Raw genomic sequence first — 18,480 nt, 5'->3', positions numbered from 1 at the left:
GCGGGAGGCTGGATTGAAAGCAGCTGGGTGTGCAGGCCACACGCGCCAGTACGGATGTGGGCACCCCGTGGCAGAAGCTCCTGTCTTCCTCAGGTCGTCCGTGCCCTTTGGTTACCTCCTTACGTAGTCCTGGTTCTTCTTTTAGTCTGACAGAGAGGTTTCCTAGTGGAGCACCTTACATCTGTAGGATAAGTGGAATCTAAAGACGAGGTCCCCCACTGTTCTAGTGCCTGTCCCTCAGGACGGCCTCCGGTGGGAAGAGGGGAGGTCACTGCAGGAGCTCAGGTGACCACAGGTCAGGCCACGCAGGCCCAGTGCCAGCCTTCTCAGCCCACTGCCCAGACACCTGCACACCGCTGTGGCTCCCTCAGACAGAATGGCCCTGGCACATCCCTTCTGAGATACCCTCGCATGCCCTCAGCGGTGTGAGAAAGGGGCTCTGCAGACATCAGCCAGTCTGCCTCGGGCACAGGCCACCGTCACATGCTTCCCGCAGGAAGGGAGACATCAGATGGCACAGTCAGGGGTGTTGGGCACCTCCACAGGTGCTCAGTTCCATCTCTGCACCCCCTCCCCCAGCGTGGCACCCAGTTGTATCCGCCAACCCGCAGAGCTCTTGGGGCCATGCACAAATGTGATACGCCCCTTGGAGGACAGGCACCGTGGGGAAGGCACAGGCAGTGTCCCCACCCTGCAGCACAGTCACCCTGCTGTTCCTGCCTGTGTGGCACATGATGGGTGCCTGGCTGCCCTTGCCTATGATCGAGCCTTGCTTGGTTCAAAGAGGGAGGGGCGCTGGATCTGGCATCAGAGGTCTCTCCTCACTCCCGTCCAGAGGTCCAGTCCACACACCCTGCTTGGTGCTGCCTGGGTACATGCCCTGTGCACCTGCCTGAGTTGTACCACGCCTCGCTGTGTGGAAACAGGGTGGGCACAGAAGCCAGACTGCAGTACAAGGACTACGATAATGTCAAGTTTAATCTGCCAAATATACAAGTTGAATTTGTGGAGCATGTCTTGCCTGGGTGCTACACAGTACACAGAGGTTCCTTGAAATGATTGATGGGCAGGGTTAAAAACGGGCACTGACCTTGGCCAGGAGGGCAGGAATGGGGCGGGGAAAGGCAGAGAAGAGGCCTCAGTCGGAGGGGACTGGCCAGGGAGAAGCTGTGACCCTCAGGGACCTAGGGGCCCAGACTTGTGGACAGCAGCCCCTCTGAGCGAGCACCCAGGCAACACAGACTAGGGCCGGCTGTCGGGTCTGTCGGCGGCTGCCTCCGGCACAGCCGCCCACTAACGTGCATCTACCAGACAAATGGAAGCTCTTCTTACCCCACCTCCCCGGCACCCCCCAACAAGGGTTCTGGTTTCTAAAAACAGCAAAAACATTCCAATGGTTACATAGGAGATGCCGTCCTGCATCTTTCTGTCTCAGAGATCGCAGCTGCCCCTCCCCCCACACCCCCGCCGGGTTCTGTGCCAAGATGAAGAGGCGGCCCCAGGCCGTGGGGGGCTGCTACAGTGGTGCCAGGGCACAGGGCAGGCGAGAGGGAGCGGTCCCGGCGGCGCGGCCGTCTCCCCAGCACGTCCTCCCACAGGCCGCGCTTACTTGTTCAGGGACAGCGACTGCATTCGTTTTCCTGACAAGGTTGCATCGTCCTTTGCTGAGGGGTCAGAAGGAAGGCAGGAGTTAGAACCAAGCACCTGGAACCACAGGACTTTCCACCTAAGTGGCTTTGTGACACATCTTGTGCAGCTGGCTTGGGAGGAGGACGAGAAAGAGACCCTGAAGGGGTGCCCAGGGGGCCTTCCTGGTAGCGCCCTGGCTGCCCCTACCTCGCGGAGCGCTGCACCTGCACGAAGCCCACCAGCATGCACCCTGGCAGGCAGATGGAAGCTTCTTACCACGCTTCCCTGCCAGCAGCCTGCAGCGCCCTGCCTGCCCCACGGGCACTGAAGCAGCGACGGCATCCAGGTAGCTACACAGGCAGCAGCTCTGTCCTGCTGGGGCGTGGGATGCACAGCTGGGATCATGACCTCGGGTGTGGATTACAATGCCCCTGAGCAACTCAATTCTTATTCCCAGGCCTCAGTTTCCCCATGATCCGGTGAGGACACAGGACAGCAGGGTCACTAAGGGTTACAGACCCCTAGGAGGCAGGTCATGTGTGTCATGCTCCTATGTACCAGACAAATCTTCCCTGGCAGCCACCCTGGCCCACGGGGGCCGTCACTCTCTCTGACCACCTGGCGAGAAGACGCCTGGTCTGCCCACTCGCTCAGGCCCCTCAGATGGACAGCGTTGCCCAGGCACTTTCACAGAGCATCAGGGACCCAGTGGGACATTGGAGGCCTACGGCCCCTGGGGCGTTGCACTGTTGGAGCAGAACCCCACTGTGGGCAGTGCTCTGAGACTCCAACCACGTGTGTGGCTCCTGAACGTCACGGGACGCTCCGACACGCTGGGAGGTAGCAGGAGCACCCCTTCCCTGAAGCGCAAGGTGGGCCTCTAACGCAGTCAGGCAGCTGCCACTCCGCTCCTGCGCATCTCACAGGCCGGGACACTGCAGGTTTGGCGGCTTGCCCAGAACCAGTCAGGTGGTCCTGGCGAGCAGCCCAAGGCTTACCTTTCCTCTCCTCCTCTTTCTTCCTCGCTGCCTCCTCCCTCTGTTTCCGGATAATTGCCAGCCGGGCGAGGTCAGCCTTGGCTTGCTCTGTCTTCCCAGCGAGATGCATTTTCATGTAACGCTCTTTTGCTTTCTGCTTCTCAATTTCTTCTCTGTTTGGATAAAATGGTGTCAATGGGGACATCTTCTTCCCTATGCGATGAGCTGAGCTGGACATGGAGCCAGAGTAACGGCCAAGTACTCCGGCCCAGGGCCGAAGCAGAAGAGGGTGGCCCAGCTGAGGCACACCCCACTTGATGGACACTCACCAAACAAATAAGCAGACAGAAAACACTGTGAGGAAACGACGAACTACAGGAGGGGAGGGGAGGGTGCCCAAGGGCCTCAGGACTAGGGTCTGGTGGCCATGGTGAGAAAGGTGGGCACAAGTGGACCGTGTGTCCCAGAGAAGTGCACTATGAGGAACCGAGAAATAAGTGGACCAAGTAGGGGCTGGCATCCCACATCTGAGTGCCGCTTCAGGTCCTGGCTGTTGCACTTTGGATTCAGCTCCCTGCTAATGTACCTGGAAAGCAGCGGATGATGGTCCATGTACTTGGACCCCTGCTACCCATGTGGGAGACCCAGATGGAGTTCTAGGTTACTGGGTTTGGCCTGGCTAAGCCCCAGCCATGGCAGCCATTTGGGGAGTGAACCAGCAAATGAGTATTCCCCCACCAGGTCACTGCTTTTCAAATAAAATCTTAAAAAAAAAATTGGGGGGGAGGGGAGTTTGCTCAAGCAGCTGCCAAGCAGGGAACGAGGGCCACAGGAGGGAGCCACACCCAATCTTAGGTACATTCTTAAGAGGAGCTGAGATATGCATGAGGCTGCCTCCCAGGGCAGGGGGCCAGGCACAAAGTTGGGATTCCCACAGAACGAAGGTGTCAGTAACCAGCCACTTAGTAGAGAGGGGGTGAGGGCCATCAGCTTCTCTCAGATTCTGAACAGGAGTGGGCACCCTGCGGGGTGTGAGACTGGAGGGTCCCATTGGCACTGGGCTCCTGGGAGAGTCCTGGCTGGCAGGAAGTTGGCAGAGGGGCTAGCCCTCCCAGACTCCTTTGCAGCCCACAAGGCTAGAAAGAATGAGAACCAGAGCAGGGGAGCACGGCTAGAGCAGAGGGCAAGAAACCACCAGCAGGAGTTACCTGCTAGAGAGGTGAGGCAATATCACCTGTCAGCCAGCAGACCCACCTGGCAGGGATGTGTCACACTGAAGAGGCTGGGCTGAGCCCTTGGCATGAGCAAGGCCACCTGCAGAGTCTGCTGGGCCTCTCTGAAGGCCAAGTGCCAGGCAGGTGCACAGTGACTTGTTCAGTGCCAAGGGGGCAGGACCTGGGAGGGGCCTAGGCCCTCTGCTCTGGGAAGGCCAGCACCAGCCCAGGCTGCTGGGTTTCTGGGAGTCGCGCCTGAGAAGGAAGCTACTGGAGGGGCGCACAGAGTCCTTTGCAGCCTCCCACCACACCCTAAGCTCATGTCATCCTCAGGGATTTTCAGGAACACATCCCTCCACAGTCCTGGGGGCTGCACAGGTTGGTGGATGGAAATCCTGGCAGCTCGGTCAGGAGGGAAACCAGGCCGGCTTCCTGGGGAGCCCTCAATCTCTTGTAAGCCCCGAGGTCATCTGGTTCCCACCCAAAGCCAAGGTACCACTGACCACGTGCCCAGTGGACTCACGAGGAAGGGATCTCACACAGGACGCAGAGGCTGGGGCAATAGGCTGCGGTGAGCAGAACCTCCCCTGCACTGGGCGGGCCACCTTCTGCCAGGCACAGACCCTCAATCGCCTTGCAACCTCCACGGCCACCACTCGGGAAGGACGCAGGCTAGCAACGGTCAGATCAGGCCGGACGGGGGCAGGAAGACACCCTCGTGTCCCTGGGCCATCACTTCAAGTGCAACACTCAGAAGTGGCTCTGCTCTTCTGTCTTCCCTGATACCACGTATCTCCTGGTATAAAATGTGCACGCCCGTGTGTGTGTATGTGTGTGTGAAGCTATTAAAATGTGCACGCCCGTGTGTGTGTGTGTGTGCGTGAAGCTATTAAAATGTGCACGCATATGTGTGTGTGTGAAGCTATTAAAATGTGCACGCCCGTGTGCATGTGAAGCTATTAAAATGTGCATGCATATGTGTGTGTGCGTGAAGCTATTAAAATGTGCACGCCCATGTGTGTGTGTGTGTGTGAAGCCATTAAAATGTGCACGCATATGTGTGTGTGTGAAGCTATTAAAATGTGCACGCCTGTGTGTGTGTGTGTGTGAAGCTATTAAAATGTGCACGCCCGTGTGTGTGTGTGTGCGTGAAGCTATTAAAATGTGCACGCCCGTGTGCATGTGAAGCTATTAAAATGTGCACGCCGTGTGTGTGTGTGTGTGTGTGTGTGAAGCTATTGTGAAAGCTTTGGGGAATGAGATGAAACAGGTATAAACAAGATGGGGCAGGCATTTAGTCTAGTGGGTGAGATGCCAGTTAAGATGTCTGTGTCCAGAGCCAGTGCCGTGGCACAGGAGGGAAAGCCGCTGCCTTTGTTGCCAGAATCCCATATGGGTACCAGTTTGAGTCCTGGCTGCTCCACTTCTGATCCAGCTCCCTACTAATGCTGATGCTAATGCAGGAAACCAGCACAAGATGGCCCAAGTCCTTGGGTCCATGCATTCACATGGGAGACCCCGAAGAAGATCCTGGCTCCTGGCTTTGGCCTGGCCCAGGGCCAGCCACTGCAGCCATTTATAAATAAATCTTAAAAAAAAAAAAAAAAGCCTGCGTTCTATATCAGCATACCTGGGTTGGAATCCAGCTCTCCTAACTGCTTCCTGCTAACGCAGACCCTGAGAGGGGCAGTGATGGCTCAAGTTTGGGTCCCTGACACCCATGTGGGAGACCTGGGTTAAGTTCCAGGCTCCCATTGTTGGCATTTGTGGGACAAACCAACAGAGCAGCTCGCAACTGTGCACTGTGTCTCAAATAATGAATAAATTTGAAAAAGAAACCAACATAATTAAAGGCCCACCAAGCCACTGGGGTGGGCCTGAGGAACCAGGTGCCCCAGCCCCCGAGGCCCAATCCCCAGGCCCATGTGACCAGACACACGGCCCTGGCCACAGACATTACCGTTCTCTCCTTGAAAGTTCTTTTGGCCCGTCCAGATCCAGTTGTGTGACCTTTTTGGTTGTCTGTGCCACCCGGTTGGGGTTCTCGATGTCAATGAGCCCTTCCACACCTTTGCGCTTTTGCTAGGACAGGGCAAGAAGATGGTTGTTGAAGTCTGGGTCCTGCAGAGCCCCTGAAGGCCACCCCACCCCATCTCCCAACAGCCACCTGCCTGGGGATAAACTCCTGCGCCCCAGCCCACGCGATGCTGAGCCCAAGTCTCACAGTGGGGCCAGGACTCAGGCGTATTCTCACCCGCATGGGAAGGACAAGAAAAAGGAGAGTGGGTGACCACAGCTCAAGTAATGCCAAGCACCAGTGCGGACACTATTCCCCTGGTCCCAGAGGTGACAGATGGCAGCTTAGGGGTAAACATCTAGCCTAATGTCAACTAGGAAGTGCATGGCAGATGGGAGCCCCACTCCACTCCCAAGCTCTCGATGGAGAGCTCTTCTCTCCGCTTCAAGGCAGCCTCCAGAAGCAGTTCTCCCTCAAACCCATGCTTGGTTTTCCCCGCGAGAGGCACTGTGTGTACCCCAGGGCAGGGCCAGCCAAGCCTATGTGTTCTCGTGACCAGTCCCAAGCCCTACCCTCTCAGTGGATGGAGAGGAAGTGCTACTTGAGAATGAGTTACTGGATCAGAGTCTGAGTCCAAGAATCTGCAGCCTGCATCACTTGCTCCCTCTGGGGAAGTTCAGGAAACCAGAACCAGAACTTGGTCAGTGCAAGTCCTGTCAATCCTAGCTTTGAAATGCCAATCAAGCTGACCACTCCACAGAGCTCCATGTGCCTGTACCCACTGTGGCTACAGGCTTTTGTCTCCACTCAGATGCCAGACACTGAAAACTTCAAGAAGACGAATTCAAGAATCAGCCCTTCCCAGCCGGCTCCTGCCCTCAATCCTAAGCATACCTTCGACTCCTTGTTCCCTTGGCAACACCAGGCATGCCTCAACTGTGTCCTCCTCCTCCAAGGCCACCACCACCGCAGTAGTGCAGGCCACCAATTCTGACCTGGACGCCTGTTGCCACTCCCTCCCTCACCTCAAAACCCCTACAATTCTGATCACAGAGATGGCAAGACCATCTTTTAAAAGCAAATCTGGGCCGACGCCGTGGCTCAATAGGCTAATCCTCTGCCTAGTGGCACCGGCACACCGGGTTCTAGTCCCAGTTGCCCCTCTTCCAGGCCAGCTCCCTGCTGTGGCCCGGGAGTGCAGTGGAGGATGGCCCAAGTCCTTGGGCCCTGCACCCCATGGGAGACCAGAAGCACCTGGCTCCTGCCTTCGGATCAGCGTGGTGCACCAGCCGCAGCGCGCTGGCCACGGCGGCCATTGGAGGGTGAACCAACGGCAAAGGAAGACCTTTGTCTCTCTCTCACTGTCCACTCTGTCAAAAATTAAAAAAAAAAAAAAAAAAGCAAATCTGGTCATCCCTCCCACTTCAAGGCCTCTATCAGCTCCCCACTCCTCATTATAATGAAACCCAGCCCCCCATCAGCAGCAGAGAAGGTGCCCTTGCCAACCCCCCCCATCCCACTCCACACCAGCTAAGTCACCGCCCCTCTGGCCTCTTTCAAGCCACACCTGTTCCCACCCCAGAACCTTTGCACTTGCTGCTGCTGCCTCAGCTGCTCTGCACCCCCATTGTCACGTGGCTCCATCCCCTTTCAGATCTCAGCTCGTAAGTTCACTCACCAGCACAACAGGACTCTCACCATTGTTTTATTCTAATGCTTCGCACTGTAAGTTTTACTGTTCGTCTACTTCACTGCCTTATCTCCCCTTTAGAATGTGAGACCTGAAGAGCAAGGGCTGTCTGCTCCTAACAGGTACTCAGTGAATGTCTGCTGAATGAATGAATCCAGGTCCCAGTTCCCCGTCAGAGTTAGCACCTGGTAGTCGTCATCTTCATCCTCGCTCTCGTCGGAGTCTAGTGATTTCTTTTCCTTTTTGGGGTCACCTGCAGCCCCATCGCCACCTTCTTCTTGCTCCTCTTCTTCCTGTTTCAGAAATGGACAACCTGCAGAATCAAAAATGCCAAACAAACCCCAGGACTGTGACCCTGCTACCACCCTCAGACTGTGGGCCTGGAGACATCAAGCCTCTGTAAGGCTGGAACCAAGTACAACACGGGTCCTTCTCCGCTCTCGGACGCTCTGGGTGAGGGACCGGGCTCAGAGACAGACAGCCCCTACACACAGCACCACAGCCTGGAGGCCAGGCCTACAGCTCTCTGCAGCTCAGCCACATGGGCAGCCCGGACGACAGCCCCATCTCCCAGGGTCACAAGGACTCATCTGTAGGGTGATGCTGCCCAGCCCTCCCACCTGCAGCACAAAGTTGCCAAATTCCCCTGGCTTTCCCAGGCAACCCCCCCCCATCCCCCACCCCCCACCGCCACCATCTCCTGCTTTAAGCTCCCCTGGCCCAGCCACTCGACCTGCCCACATGCTGCCCTGCTGCTCCAGGCTGCCAAGACCACAGCTCAGCAGGCTGCTTGCTCCACCCTTCTTGCCCTATCAAAAACCATCCTGCCAAAAGCCTTACATTCTCCCCCGCTTAGCATTTGCCCAGATACTCCGAGGTCTGCCTTCGCTGCCAGCCCCTCCAAGAGGCCCTCCCAGACCACCCAGCTAGAGGTGGCCTCTCACTTCTCGGGAATCCTAGGGTACTTCGCAGGTGTGCACCGGTCTGGTCCTAACCATGTGCCTCAGAGTCCTTAATCCGGGCATGGCTCTATGGTCTGGTACGAGGTACTGACACCAAGGGCGACAGAAACACGTTCTGGTTCCTAACAGTGGCGGTGCAAAGCACCACAGGAAAGAAGAGAGGGAACCACTAAGCTAGCTTGGACTGGACAGGAAAGGGTGGACGCTGGCTACTATCAGTAAGAGTCACAGAGGTGACGTTCAACAAAGCCTTGAGGAATGAATAGGACTTTGGGGGTGTGGGAAGCAGAACAGCAGCTGTGCCGATTCTGGCAAGCACTCCTGTGTGGTGTGGGGGCTGCTGGGAGCTCAGGCTGCAGATGGTCATCAGGCACACGTGAGGACCAAAACCAGAGACCCGCCAAGGCAACTGCCGCAGAGCGAACACCCCGGCTCCCGGTCACTGGCTGCTCCAGGACTCTCACACCCGCCGCTCCGTGCTCTCCCCACCATCCTGGCTGCCTAAGAAGCAGGATTCTGCGTGACCTTTCTGGAAACCAAAGACCCTGGGCCACGGAGGGGCCCGGACAGGTGCGTACTCACCCTAGCCTTCTGCTTCTCCGCCTGCAGCTGCGCGTCGATCTCCTCGGGGCTCGTGTACTGCCTTGCCCGGCCTTTGTGGCCTCCCTTCCTGCCTGCGTGAGGACAGCAGTTCGGGAGCGTGAGAGGCCAGCAGCTGCCTTGACTGCCCGCAGCCCAGGGGGTTGTGTCCTGCCCCTCACCGAGCACCACCCACACCTGCACCTCCTCCCCCCTCACATGCTCCGGGCACAAGGAGCAGCTCCTGCGTCTCACACCACACCACACTCCTGCTGGATGCAGCTGCCCACAAAGCCCTGGGGTGAGACCTGTGGACGGCGCGCCACGGCGGCACTGGCCACACTCCCTGGTCCCTTCGAATTCGAACAACGTGGATTCAGATGAAAGCACAAAACGAGTAGCACTTCCACCCCTCCTGTCACTACAGAGCTTTTTATCTGCAATGTTCTGTCACGGCCACGGCTCACCGGGTCCTCAGCACAAATCTATCGTGCAGGAGTCACTGCTGGGCCCACTGTACGGACAAGGAGACTGAAGATCCAAGCACAGGGTGAAGCGCAAAGCTGCTGGAGCCTAATCCCTGGGTTCAAGTCTCGGCTCTACCACTTGCTAGCCCTGTGACTTTGGGCAGAGCCCAGCCCCTCTGCATGGTTTCCTCACCTGTGCCTCTACGTCACAGGACGGCCATGACCAGGTCAGTGCCTGGCACGGGAAAAGCACAACAAAAATGCTGGCACAGATGTGTCACTTTCCTAATACTGGTGCAAAAACACAATTACACAAAACACCGCCAGCCACTGAAGGGACTTACTGCAAATGTCAGAAACATAGTAAAACACTTCCTGTTCATCTTATTGCTAAGGAAGAGAGAAAAACTTAAAGGGGGAAAAACCCCAAAGCCAAAGAAAAAACTTTTTTGTGCTTGGGTAAGAAACATGACTGGCAAACAAAGATGAACTTGCAAATAAACCTGACTAGTCTAAGAATTAAACATGTGTTTGATTGGCTGAGCCTCTCTGCTTCATCCAGGTCTCCCACATGGATGCAGGGGCCCTCATACGTGGACCATCACCCGCTGTCTCTCCAGGCACACTAGCGGGGAGCTGGATCAGAGGTGCAGCAGCCGGCACTCAAAGGGGCGCCCGCGTGGGAAGCCGGCCCTGCAGGCGGTGGTTTAACCACTGTGCCACAGCGCCAGCCCCACGGCTGACCCTCTGGAGCCAGGACACTGGACTGACGCATGCGACGCTATGGGCCAGTTTTGCAGCAGGACGAGGGGAGATCCCCTTGCTGGTGCTGGAGGACTGGGGGTGTGTGTGACAGAGGCCGCGACCTGCCCACCCCCGGCGCTCTGCTGGAAGCGGAGACCCATCTTACTTCCTGAGAGCCCCTGGCTGTGTGCAGACAACCTGCAGTCAGACTGCTCTGGCCTCCCGAGACAGGAGCAGGGACACTGCCTCCTCGGATTCCCTAGACCGCAGCTGCAGCGCCATAATTGGGCTGCCACCGTCCACACCACCCATCTTTAATGACTACTTGGGCTCCCAAGGGTATCTGTGCTCATCGAAGTCCTTTTGTGAGAGACCAAGCTTGCCATTAAAAGAAAGGAGAAAAAAAAAAAAAAAGCTTTCTTGTCCTCAATATTCCAGGCAACAGAAACCACTCCAGGCTGGTCATTCTGGGCTCTCACCTGGCTGTGGGAGGCTCACCTCAGCTGGTCTACAGAGGCTCAAGATTGAAAAAAAAAGCCTCACAGCACAATGGACACACGAGTGGGCCCTTTGCTATTGGGGGATCTTCTACTCGTAACACCTCCCTGTTCAGATAAGGGAACCCAAGAAAGGGCACCCTGTCTGCCAAGGCTGTGCCCCAGCCAAGACGCCAAGGCATCTGGCCCTAAATTCCTATTCCCTAGCTTCTGACTGACAGTTCCCACCTTGGCCCGGAAGTGCCCACCCAGAGAGACCCTGATGGAGAGACAAGGCTCTCCGATCAGCAGGTTCAACTCCGCACAGGACTACAGCCAGGGAGCGACTTGGGTCTGGAAGAGCTCCAGGCGGACGTCCCCGCGAGCGGAGTGCACCAACCGGCACGACGAGCGAGCGCTCACGGAACACCTGCTCTCCGCCGGGAGCTCCGGCGTGTGCGCTGGACCTGGGGACCACAGCCTGGTGACCCCAGGAGCCGGCGCCCAAACCAGAGACTGCACACTTCTAAAGCCGCGAGGGCCACCAGCTAGCCCCGGGCGGAGCGCTCTACCTGGCACGGACAATCACTGCTCCCGCTTGCAAACGGGGAAACTGAGGCACGCACACAAAGAGCTCAAGCGACCGGCTCATCAGCGCACGTCCAGCCGCCACCAAATAGCTGGGGGAGAGCCAAGCCCGGCCCGCCAGGCTCAAGGGCGCCGTGCCAGGTCCTACAAAGGAGAGACCACGTTGTGCGGCCCAACGCAGGCGGCCGCGGCACGAGCGCGGGACGCGCTGACTCAGTCCCCCGCCAGCCTCAAACACGCGAGGAAGCTGCGGGCTTAGACGGGCGCCCGGGGCCGGGTCTCCCACGTCGGCGGCGATCCAGCGCCTCCGAATCCCCTGCGATGCCCGGAGGGAATGGCTGTGGGCCGCCGCGGTCCTCCCGTCGGGACAATTGGGCGCCGAGGCCCACGCCTGGCCCTCAGCCGGCGCGGACGGCCGCCCTCTGCGCCGCCCGCCGAGACGCCTGCGGGCTGAGGAGAAGCCGGAGCCGGACGCTGGCCGCCCCTCGAGGCCCCCGGGCCACGCGCACCCGCCCCTCACCTTTAGGCATCGCGGCTCCGGCGGCGGCAGCGGCGGCGGCGGCGGCGGCGCCTCGAACTGACACCGGAACCGGAAACGAATTGGGCTCGACTTCTTCCGCCCGACCCAGCCCCGCCCTCTGCGCGCCGCCGCCGCCGCCGCCGCCGCCGCCGCGAGTGCCGGGACCTCACGGAGGTCTGAGCACGAAGCCGGACTGTCCGAGGTGTTGCCTGAGCCCAGCTTCCGCCGCGCGCTGCCGGGCAACGGCGTCCCCAATCTCCCCGCCCAGCAAGACGCGTGGTCTTGCCGGCCACTCCCCAGGAAGTGAGGGCAACAGGCAATGGCCGCTCTGACATTCTATTCAGGCAGCACTGCGGACACCTACGATGACGTCATCTCCGCGCGGGACTGGGCGGGGCTCCGCGGGGTCCTTATCCGTCGGCGATCCTTGGAGGAGCGGAAGCAGGCAACAGAGAAGCCGCGGGTCGAGGCGCGGGCGCTTCCGGTGAGTGTTTGTACTGCTGGACCTTGGCAACGGCGGGGTCCGGGGTCGTTCGCTGGCCCGTGGCCATCTGAGTGGTGGGACTGGGATGGGTTCGGGTCTCTGGGCCAAGCGGCAAAGCAGGCATCTAGCGCCTTGCTGGTTCTGCCGTGGGGATGGTACATGGAGGTTTTGTGTCTTGCTTCCAGGCTTCCTTTCGTGCCATTTTGTCTCTCGGCAGCGTTTGTGCCTAAATAGTAATCATTTTGCTAAGGCCGATTGCGACGCGGGCCCTTTATACCCCTGCGTCAGGCCGGCTCCCGCCTGTCCGTCCCGCGGGGGCCTCCTCGGGCCGCCCCCCACGCCCCAGGCCCTGAAGTTGTGCCGGGTCACAGCGAAGCGATTGTTTCGTCAGGGCCGCGGCCGGAGTCGGTCCCTCCGTAGCTTCAGTGCCGGGGAGGCCAGACACCGCCGACTGGGTTGGGGGGAGCCCGCGCCCCTGTCTGCCTGTAGCTCGCAGAGGGGAGGCAGCAAATGACAAGGGAGAGGGGAGTGGGCGACTCCCTTGCCTTCTCTTTGCCGACTGGGAGATAGTCCCGGCTTTGGGGAAAAAAAAAAATAAAACCGCTTTACTAGTTAGGTCTCTGGATGGCTTTTTGTGGGGGCCGTGTCTTTCTGTGTCTGAAAGGGACTGACCCCCTGCCCTCATTTTCAGGGGCCACTGAGGGAAAGGGGCCTCCCCAGAGTCGCGGAGCGGTGGGCAGAGCTGCGCAGGAATCTGAGCCCGTAACCCCAGAGACCGGACACCTTCCTGCCACTCTTGGAAAGCAGCTCTTAAGGTACTTCGGTTTATAGGGACAACAGACGGGTTCAAGTCTTGCCAGGGACCCCGTATGTAGGTTCCGTCATCCCCTTTCGCAGGTCGGGAAGCAGATCTAGGGAGGGAGGGTTGCTGATGATGGCTAAGTAGCAGAACTGGGATTTGAACCGCTGAGCCAGTACCCTGGGCTCCCTCGAGGAAGGAAACATAGATGAAAATGGCCTTTGAGGGTCTGGGACCCAGAACCCCATTCGTTCCGTCTTTCCCCAACCGGAGATCTTTGCAGATTATCTTCTGGGCAAACATGCCTAAAGTCAAAAGAAGCCGCAAAGCCCCTCCGGACGGCTGGGAGTTGATAGAGCCCACGCTGGATGAATTGGATCAGAAGATGAGAGAGGGTGAGTGGGGGTGCTCCTGTCCGGGTGCGCTGGGTCAGAGTCGGGGCAGGCCCGCTGGGCTCTCCTGACACGGGCGTGTTTTGTTGGCTTAGTAACTCAGGAGTACTGTACGTGCGGGAAACTAAACGTTAATGAAAAGGCCCTCAAAACGAGGTTTTGGCTTTAGAGAATGCAGATCAAATATCACTGTTTTGGTTAGCTGTATATTTAGTTCTACAAAGTGTATGTACTTGGAAGTGCTACATTTTTCACTTCCAGGCTTTATGAATCTTTTTTTTTTTTTTTCCAGTTTTTAAAAAAGTATTCTCACTTATTTGAAAGGCAGATGAAGGTTTTCCATTTACCCCACACACACACACACAGCCAGGGCGGGCCAGGCCAAAGCTAAGAGCTGGGTCTCCCATGCGGGTGGCAGGCACCCGGTACTCGAGCCGTCACCTGCTGCCTCCCAGGGTGCGCATTAGCAGGAAGCCAGAACCAGGAGCAGAACCAGGACCTGAACCCAGGCACTCCAGTGTGGGATACAGGCATCCCCAGTGACCTTTTTCTTTATTTTTTAAATTTATTTATTTGAAAGGCAGAGTTACAGAGAGGCAGAAGCAGAGAGAGAGGTCTTCCATCCACTGATTCACTCCCCAAATGACCGCAGTGGCCAGAGCTAAGGTGATCCGAAGCCAGGGGCCAGGAGCTTCTTCTAAGTCTCCCGTGCATTTGCAGGGGCCCGAGCACTTGGGCCATCTGCTGCTGCTTTCCCAGGCCATAGCAGAGAGCTGGATCAGAACTGGAGCAGCCGGGACTTGAACTGGCTGCCCATGTCTGCATTGTTCAGATGTCCAAGGCTGCTCTGTCTCACCCGCTGCTGTATCCGGGCACCCAGCAGGGCCTCCCCGAGGTAGCCGCACGGTGTGCACTGCTTGAGGCTTCAACTTTCTTCTTTCTACCAGAATCTCAGGATGTGGTTGTTGAATTATAAATCCCACATACTGGGGCGCTGGCGCAGTGGTCTGCAGGTTAAGCCTCCGCCCGGCATCCCATATGGGTGCCAGTTCATGTCCCGGCTGCTCCGCTTCTGATCCAGCTCCCTGCTGATGACCCAGAGGAAAGCTCCTGGCTTCAGATCGGCGCAGCTCTGGCCGTTGCTGCCATCTGGGCAGTGAACCAGCAGATGAAGACCTCTCTCTCTGTCTCCCTCTGTAACTCTGCCTCCCAAATAAATAAATGCCACATAACGGAATGGCTTAAAAGTTGGAGAAGGAGGTGTCCGCTTGACCATTCCTTGCATTTCCCTGTGCCCTAACACTGGGAGGCAGTGGGAGAGCAGGGTCGACTTGGTAGGGTGAGCTCCACCAGATGCTGTGCTCATGGAAGGAGGAGGCTGGTGCACTCACGACCTCCAGACCAGTGCAGTTTGTTCTGGCTTTTCCTCAGCCCTCAAGGAGCTCGGCTGGCTAATGAAATCAGGAGTACCTTAAAAATGAGGATGCACAATTACCTTGGTAGCAGAAACGGGTCTGGCATGGGGCTGGCACTGTGGCTCAGCGGGTTAAGCTGCTGCTTGCTACACTGGCATCCCAATGAGTTTTTGAGTCCCAGCTGCTCCACTTCTGATCCAGCTCCCTGCTAATGCACCTTGGGCCCTGCCACCCGTGTGGGAGACCAGGATGGAGTTCCAGGATCCTGGCTTTGACCTGATGTAGCCCTGGCCATTGCAGCAATTTGGAGAATGAACCAACAGATGGAGGATCTCTCTTGGTCTCTCCCTGACTTCAGGAAAAAAAAAAAAGAAAAAAATAGGTCTGGAATAATAGACCAGGTGTTAATAATGGTTATCATTAATTTTCTTAACCTGTGTTTTCTAATTTATCTAATTAAAAGGACTTTTTTTCCCCAAAGAAACCTTTTATTTAATGAGTACAAATTTTATAAGTACAAATTTAGGAATATAGTATTCTTTCCACCATACCCACTCTCCCACCCTTCCTCCTCCCTCTCCCATTCCTAGTCCCGTTCTCCATTAAGGAAAAAAAAAACTCTTCCTTGACAGTCAAGACAAGGGCTGTTCAAGTCATTGCTTCTCAAAGTGTCAATTTCACTTCTACAGATTTCCTAAAAGGACGTTTTAAATTTAACAACCAGTGTCAACTTGTTTTTTTTTTTTTTTTAATATGTCTTTATTGAGCTATAAATCAGGGACTATAAAATTCACCCTTCGGAAGTGTCTGCTGGCCATGGAGTGTATCTGGTCGTGCGGTCCCCACTGCAGTAGTCTTACATTTCGAGGGCCAGCTCTGTCCGTCTCAGAACTTCACTCCCCTTTGTGACTGAGTCGCAGCCCGTCGTGGGATAGCCACACTTTGTCCAGTCATTTGGGCTGTGTCTCCTTGGCTTGTAGGAGCCTCACGTACAGATTTGCGTGTGAAGTGTGTTTCACGTGTGGACTCGGGCAGGAATGAAGCAGGTGCTGGGTCACGTGACCTAGGTGGACCTAGGCGGCTGCACCACTCAGCATCCCCAGATGGGGGCATCCCCAGATGCCAGCACCTGGTACTGACCCTCACTTTGGTGACAGCCGTGCAGGGCAGACGGCGGCACTGGTCGCTGGTCTTGATTTCCATGTGTGTAAAGCCTACCCCGTCCTGCTTGCCCAGCCCCTCACACGCGGCTTTCTCTCCCCAGCGGAAACAGAGCCCCACGAAGGGAAGCGGAAGGTGGAGTCTCTGTGGCCCATCTTCAGGATCCACCACCAGAAGACCCGCTACATCTTCGACCTCTTTTACAAGCGGAAAGCCATAAGCAGAGGTGACGGCCGACCCTCCCTTGGCATTTCGAGCTCGGGCAGCCTCTGTGGTTCCTGAGTGAAATGGTGGTTATCCTTGCCAACGCAGCAAGCGCCAGCTTTTCTCACTGCTGGCACGGGGAGGGACGAAGGCTGTTACACCGTGGTCTGATGACGCTTCCCCGTCTTTTGACAGAACTCTACGAGTATTGTATTAAAGAAGGCTACGCGGACAAAAACCTGATTGCGAAGTGGAAGAAGCAAGGTTACGAGAATTTGTGCTGCCTGCGGTGCATTCAGACACGGGACACCAATTTTGGGACGAACTGCATTTGCCGGGTTCCCAAGAGCAAGCTGGAAGTGGTAATGTCTTGATGATTGAGTTTGGTGCTGTTTCCAGTTCAAGAACCTGTGTAGTTGACCCCAAGGCACTGTATGTTGTATGGTTGGGCTGGAATGTAGTCTTGTCGCTAGGTGTCCCCTGGCTGTCGAGGGAACTGTGCAAGGTGGAGTTCGGCAGTGATTGTGTGTGGTGGGTCTGGAAGCCAGAATGAACTCTACCTTTCCATACTTGGAAATGGTGGTGGCGATACCCATCCTCCAGGTGGGGGGAGGGCTACACTGGGTGACCAGAATTAGGGCAGGCACTAGGCTAAGGGGGAGGATTCCAGGCCATACCCCTGAGGGGCTGTTTATGTCGTCCCTGGGAAGACAGAGGATGGTCCATGGTGTCAGGCCGGACCACCCATCTCCTGGCGTGGTCTTCTTTCCCAGCCTCACCTGGCAAATGCAGCTGCCTCATCACATGAGCCCTTTCCGCTACCATGAGAGCTTCGGGCTTGACCTCGGCAGGTAGCTGCCTATGTGGAGGCTCGAGGACAGCTGCTGAGCAGTTGGGAGCAAGCTGAGGCCCCTCCCCCCAAAAAGGTCCTGAGCCATTTGTTTTCTGATGGTAGCAGAGCAACAGAAGGCCCCATGAGATGTCAGGGCTGCCTCAGCCTACGGCCCTAACATTGGCTACTTTAATGATTCTTTAAGATTTATTTTATTTGAAAGGCAGAGTTAGAGAGAGAGATCTTCCACTGGCTCACTCCCCAAATGGCCCAACAGCCAGGGCTAGGCCAGTGAAGCCGGGAGCCTACAACTCCATCCAGGTCTCCCGTGTGAGTGACAGAGCTCCAAGCACTTGAACCATCATTGCCACCTCCCAGGCACATTAGCAGGGAACTGAATCAAAAGTGGAGCAGCTGGGTTCGGAATCAGCACTCAATGGAATGTTGGTATTGCAGGTGGCAGCTTAACCCGATGTGCCACACAACACTGGCCCCTCTGACAGAGGCTGCTTTGAGTCGAGCTAGATTTCCCCAGAGGATTTTGTCTGCTCAGATGACAGTCTTGCGCCTCCAGAAGTTTGAAAAAGTAAACAGAAACCACTGTTCGTGGGCCTTCTGTCTGCTGGGCAGGTCCTGGGCCAGACATCAGGCCAACCCATCCTGGAGGACACGACTATCTTACCGGCCACTGAAACTCAAGTGTTGTCCTTTGCCACCCCCACCCCCCCAGCAAGTTTCCCAGCCCAAAGGCGGCCTGAGGTCCCTGGCAGTGTGCCCCAAAGCAGCCACAGGCCCATATCAGCTCACTATGGGCTGTGCCACACTTATTTAGCAATGAGAAGACTCCAGTTGTTTTCTTCTCCACAACTGTTTTATTCAATTTGCAATAATGCATATACCCCATCCATACAACTTACATGCCAACAGTAGCACTTGTGTGTGTGGGGGGAATCAGATTTCCCCATCCAGAGCTGTCGGGAGGTTTCTGAGCAGTGTCCTGCAGGGAGCTGCCCAGAGGGTGGCTGTGTGCGTGTGCAGGGGGCGTGGTGGGTGGCAGCGCAGCGTCCCAGCCTCGGCCGTCCTCTGTTGCAGGGTCGCATCATCGAGTGCACGCACTGTGGCTGCCGGGGCTGTTCTGGCTGAGGCCCTTGGACTCTGGACCCTGCGGTTCCTGCCTTTTATGCCGCCTGCTTGCTGGGGGCTGCTCTTGCAGAGCAGTGCGCCAGGCCCCAGTGGGAGCGCAGCCTCTAGAGGCGAGGGCTTCGGGGAATCAGCTGTGATTTGTAAAAATAAACCTTTTAACCTCTTGGCCCTGTATCCACTGTTTTAG

General features: G+C 56.9%; 2 protein-coding genes across 5 annotated transcripts; one reads left to right on the top strand and one right to left on the bottom strand.

Annotated features, from left to right (window-relative positions):
* Positions 1 to 960: 960 nt before the first annotated feature.
* PDAP1 (PDGFA associated protein 1) lies at positions 961 to 11,938 on the bottom strand. Its single transcript, XM_062180655.1, has 6 exons — positions 11,864 to 11,938; positions 9,072 to 9,163; positions 7,713 to 7,820; positions 5,781 to 5,902; positions 2,628 to 2,779; positions 961 to 1,664 (listed from the first exon to the last, which is right to left on the bottom strand). Exons 1-6 carry the CDS (start codon positions 11,871 to 11,873, stop codon positions 1,606 to 1,608), a joined length of 543 nt encoding a protein of 180 aa, XP_062036639.1. The 5' UTR covers positions 11,874 to 11,938; the 3' UTR covers positions 961 to 1,605.
* A 315-nt stretch (positions 11,939 to 12,253) lies between these two features.
* On the top strand, positions 12,254 to 18,460 carry BUD31 (BUD31 homolog). Of its 4 annotated transcripts, none has more exons than XM_062180238.1 (6): positions 12,254 to 12,347; positions 13,039 to 13,162; positions 13,430 to 13,541; positions 16,218 to 16,340; positions 16,514 to 16,680; positions 18,243 to 18,460. In XM_062180238.1, exons 3-6 carry the CDS (start codon positions 13,448 to 13,450, stop codon positions 18,291 to 18,293), a joined length of 435 nt encoding a protein of 144 aa, XP_062036222.1. In that variant the 5' UTR covers positions 12,254 to 12,347; positions 13,039 to 13,162; positions 13,430 to 13,447; the 3' UTR covers positions 18,294 to 18,460. The 4 variants fall into 4 exon arrangements, with proteins under 4 accessions (XP_062036222.1, XP_062036224.1, XP_062036223.1 ...); XM_062180240.1 differs by having other exon boundaries at positions 13,420 to 13,541; XM_062180239.1 differs by lacking the exon at positions 12,254 to 12,347 and adding an exon at positions 12,404 to 12,421.
* Positions 18,461 to 18,480: the final 20 nt, after the last annotated feature.

Source organism: Lepus europaeus, chromosome 21 (assembly GCF_033115175.1).
Source record: "Lepus europaeus isolate LE1 chromosome 21, mLepTim1.pri, whole genome shotgun sequence".
In the NCBI taxonomy this organism is placed as follows: Eukaryota; Metazoa; Chordata; class Mammalia; order Lagomorpha; family Leporidae; genus Lepus; species Lepus europaeus.
This window is presented reverse-complemented; position numbering and strand designations above follow the sequence as displayed.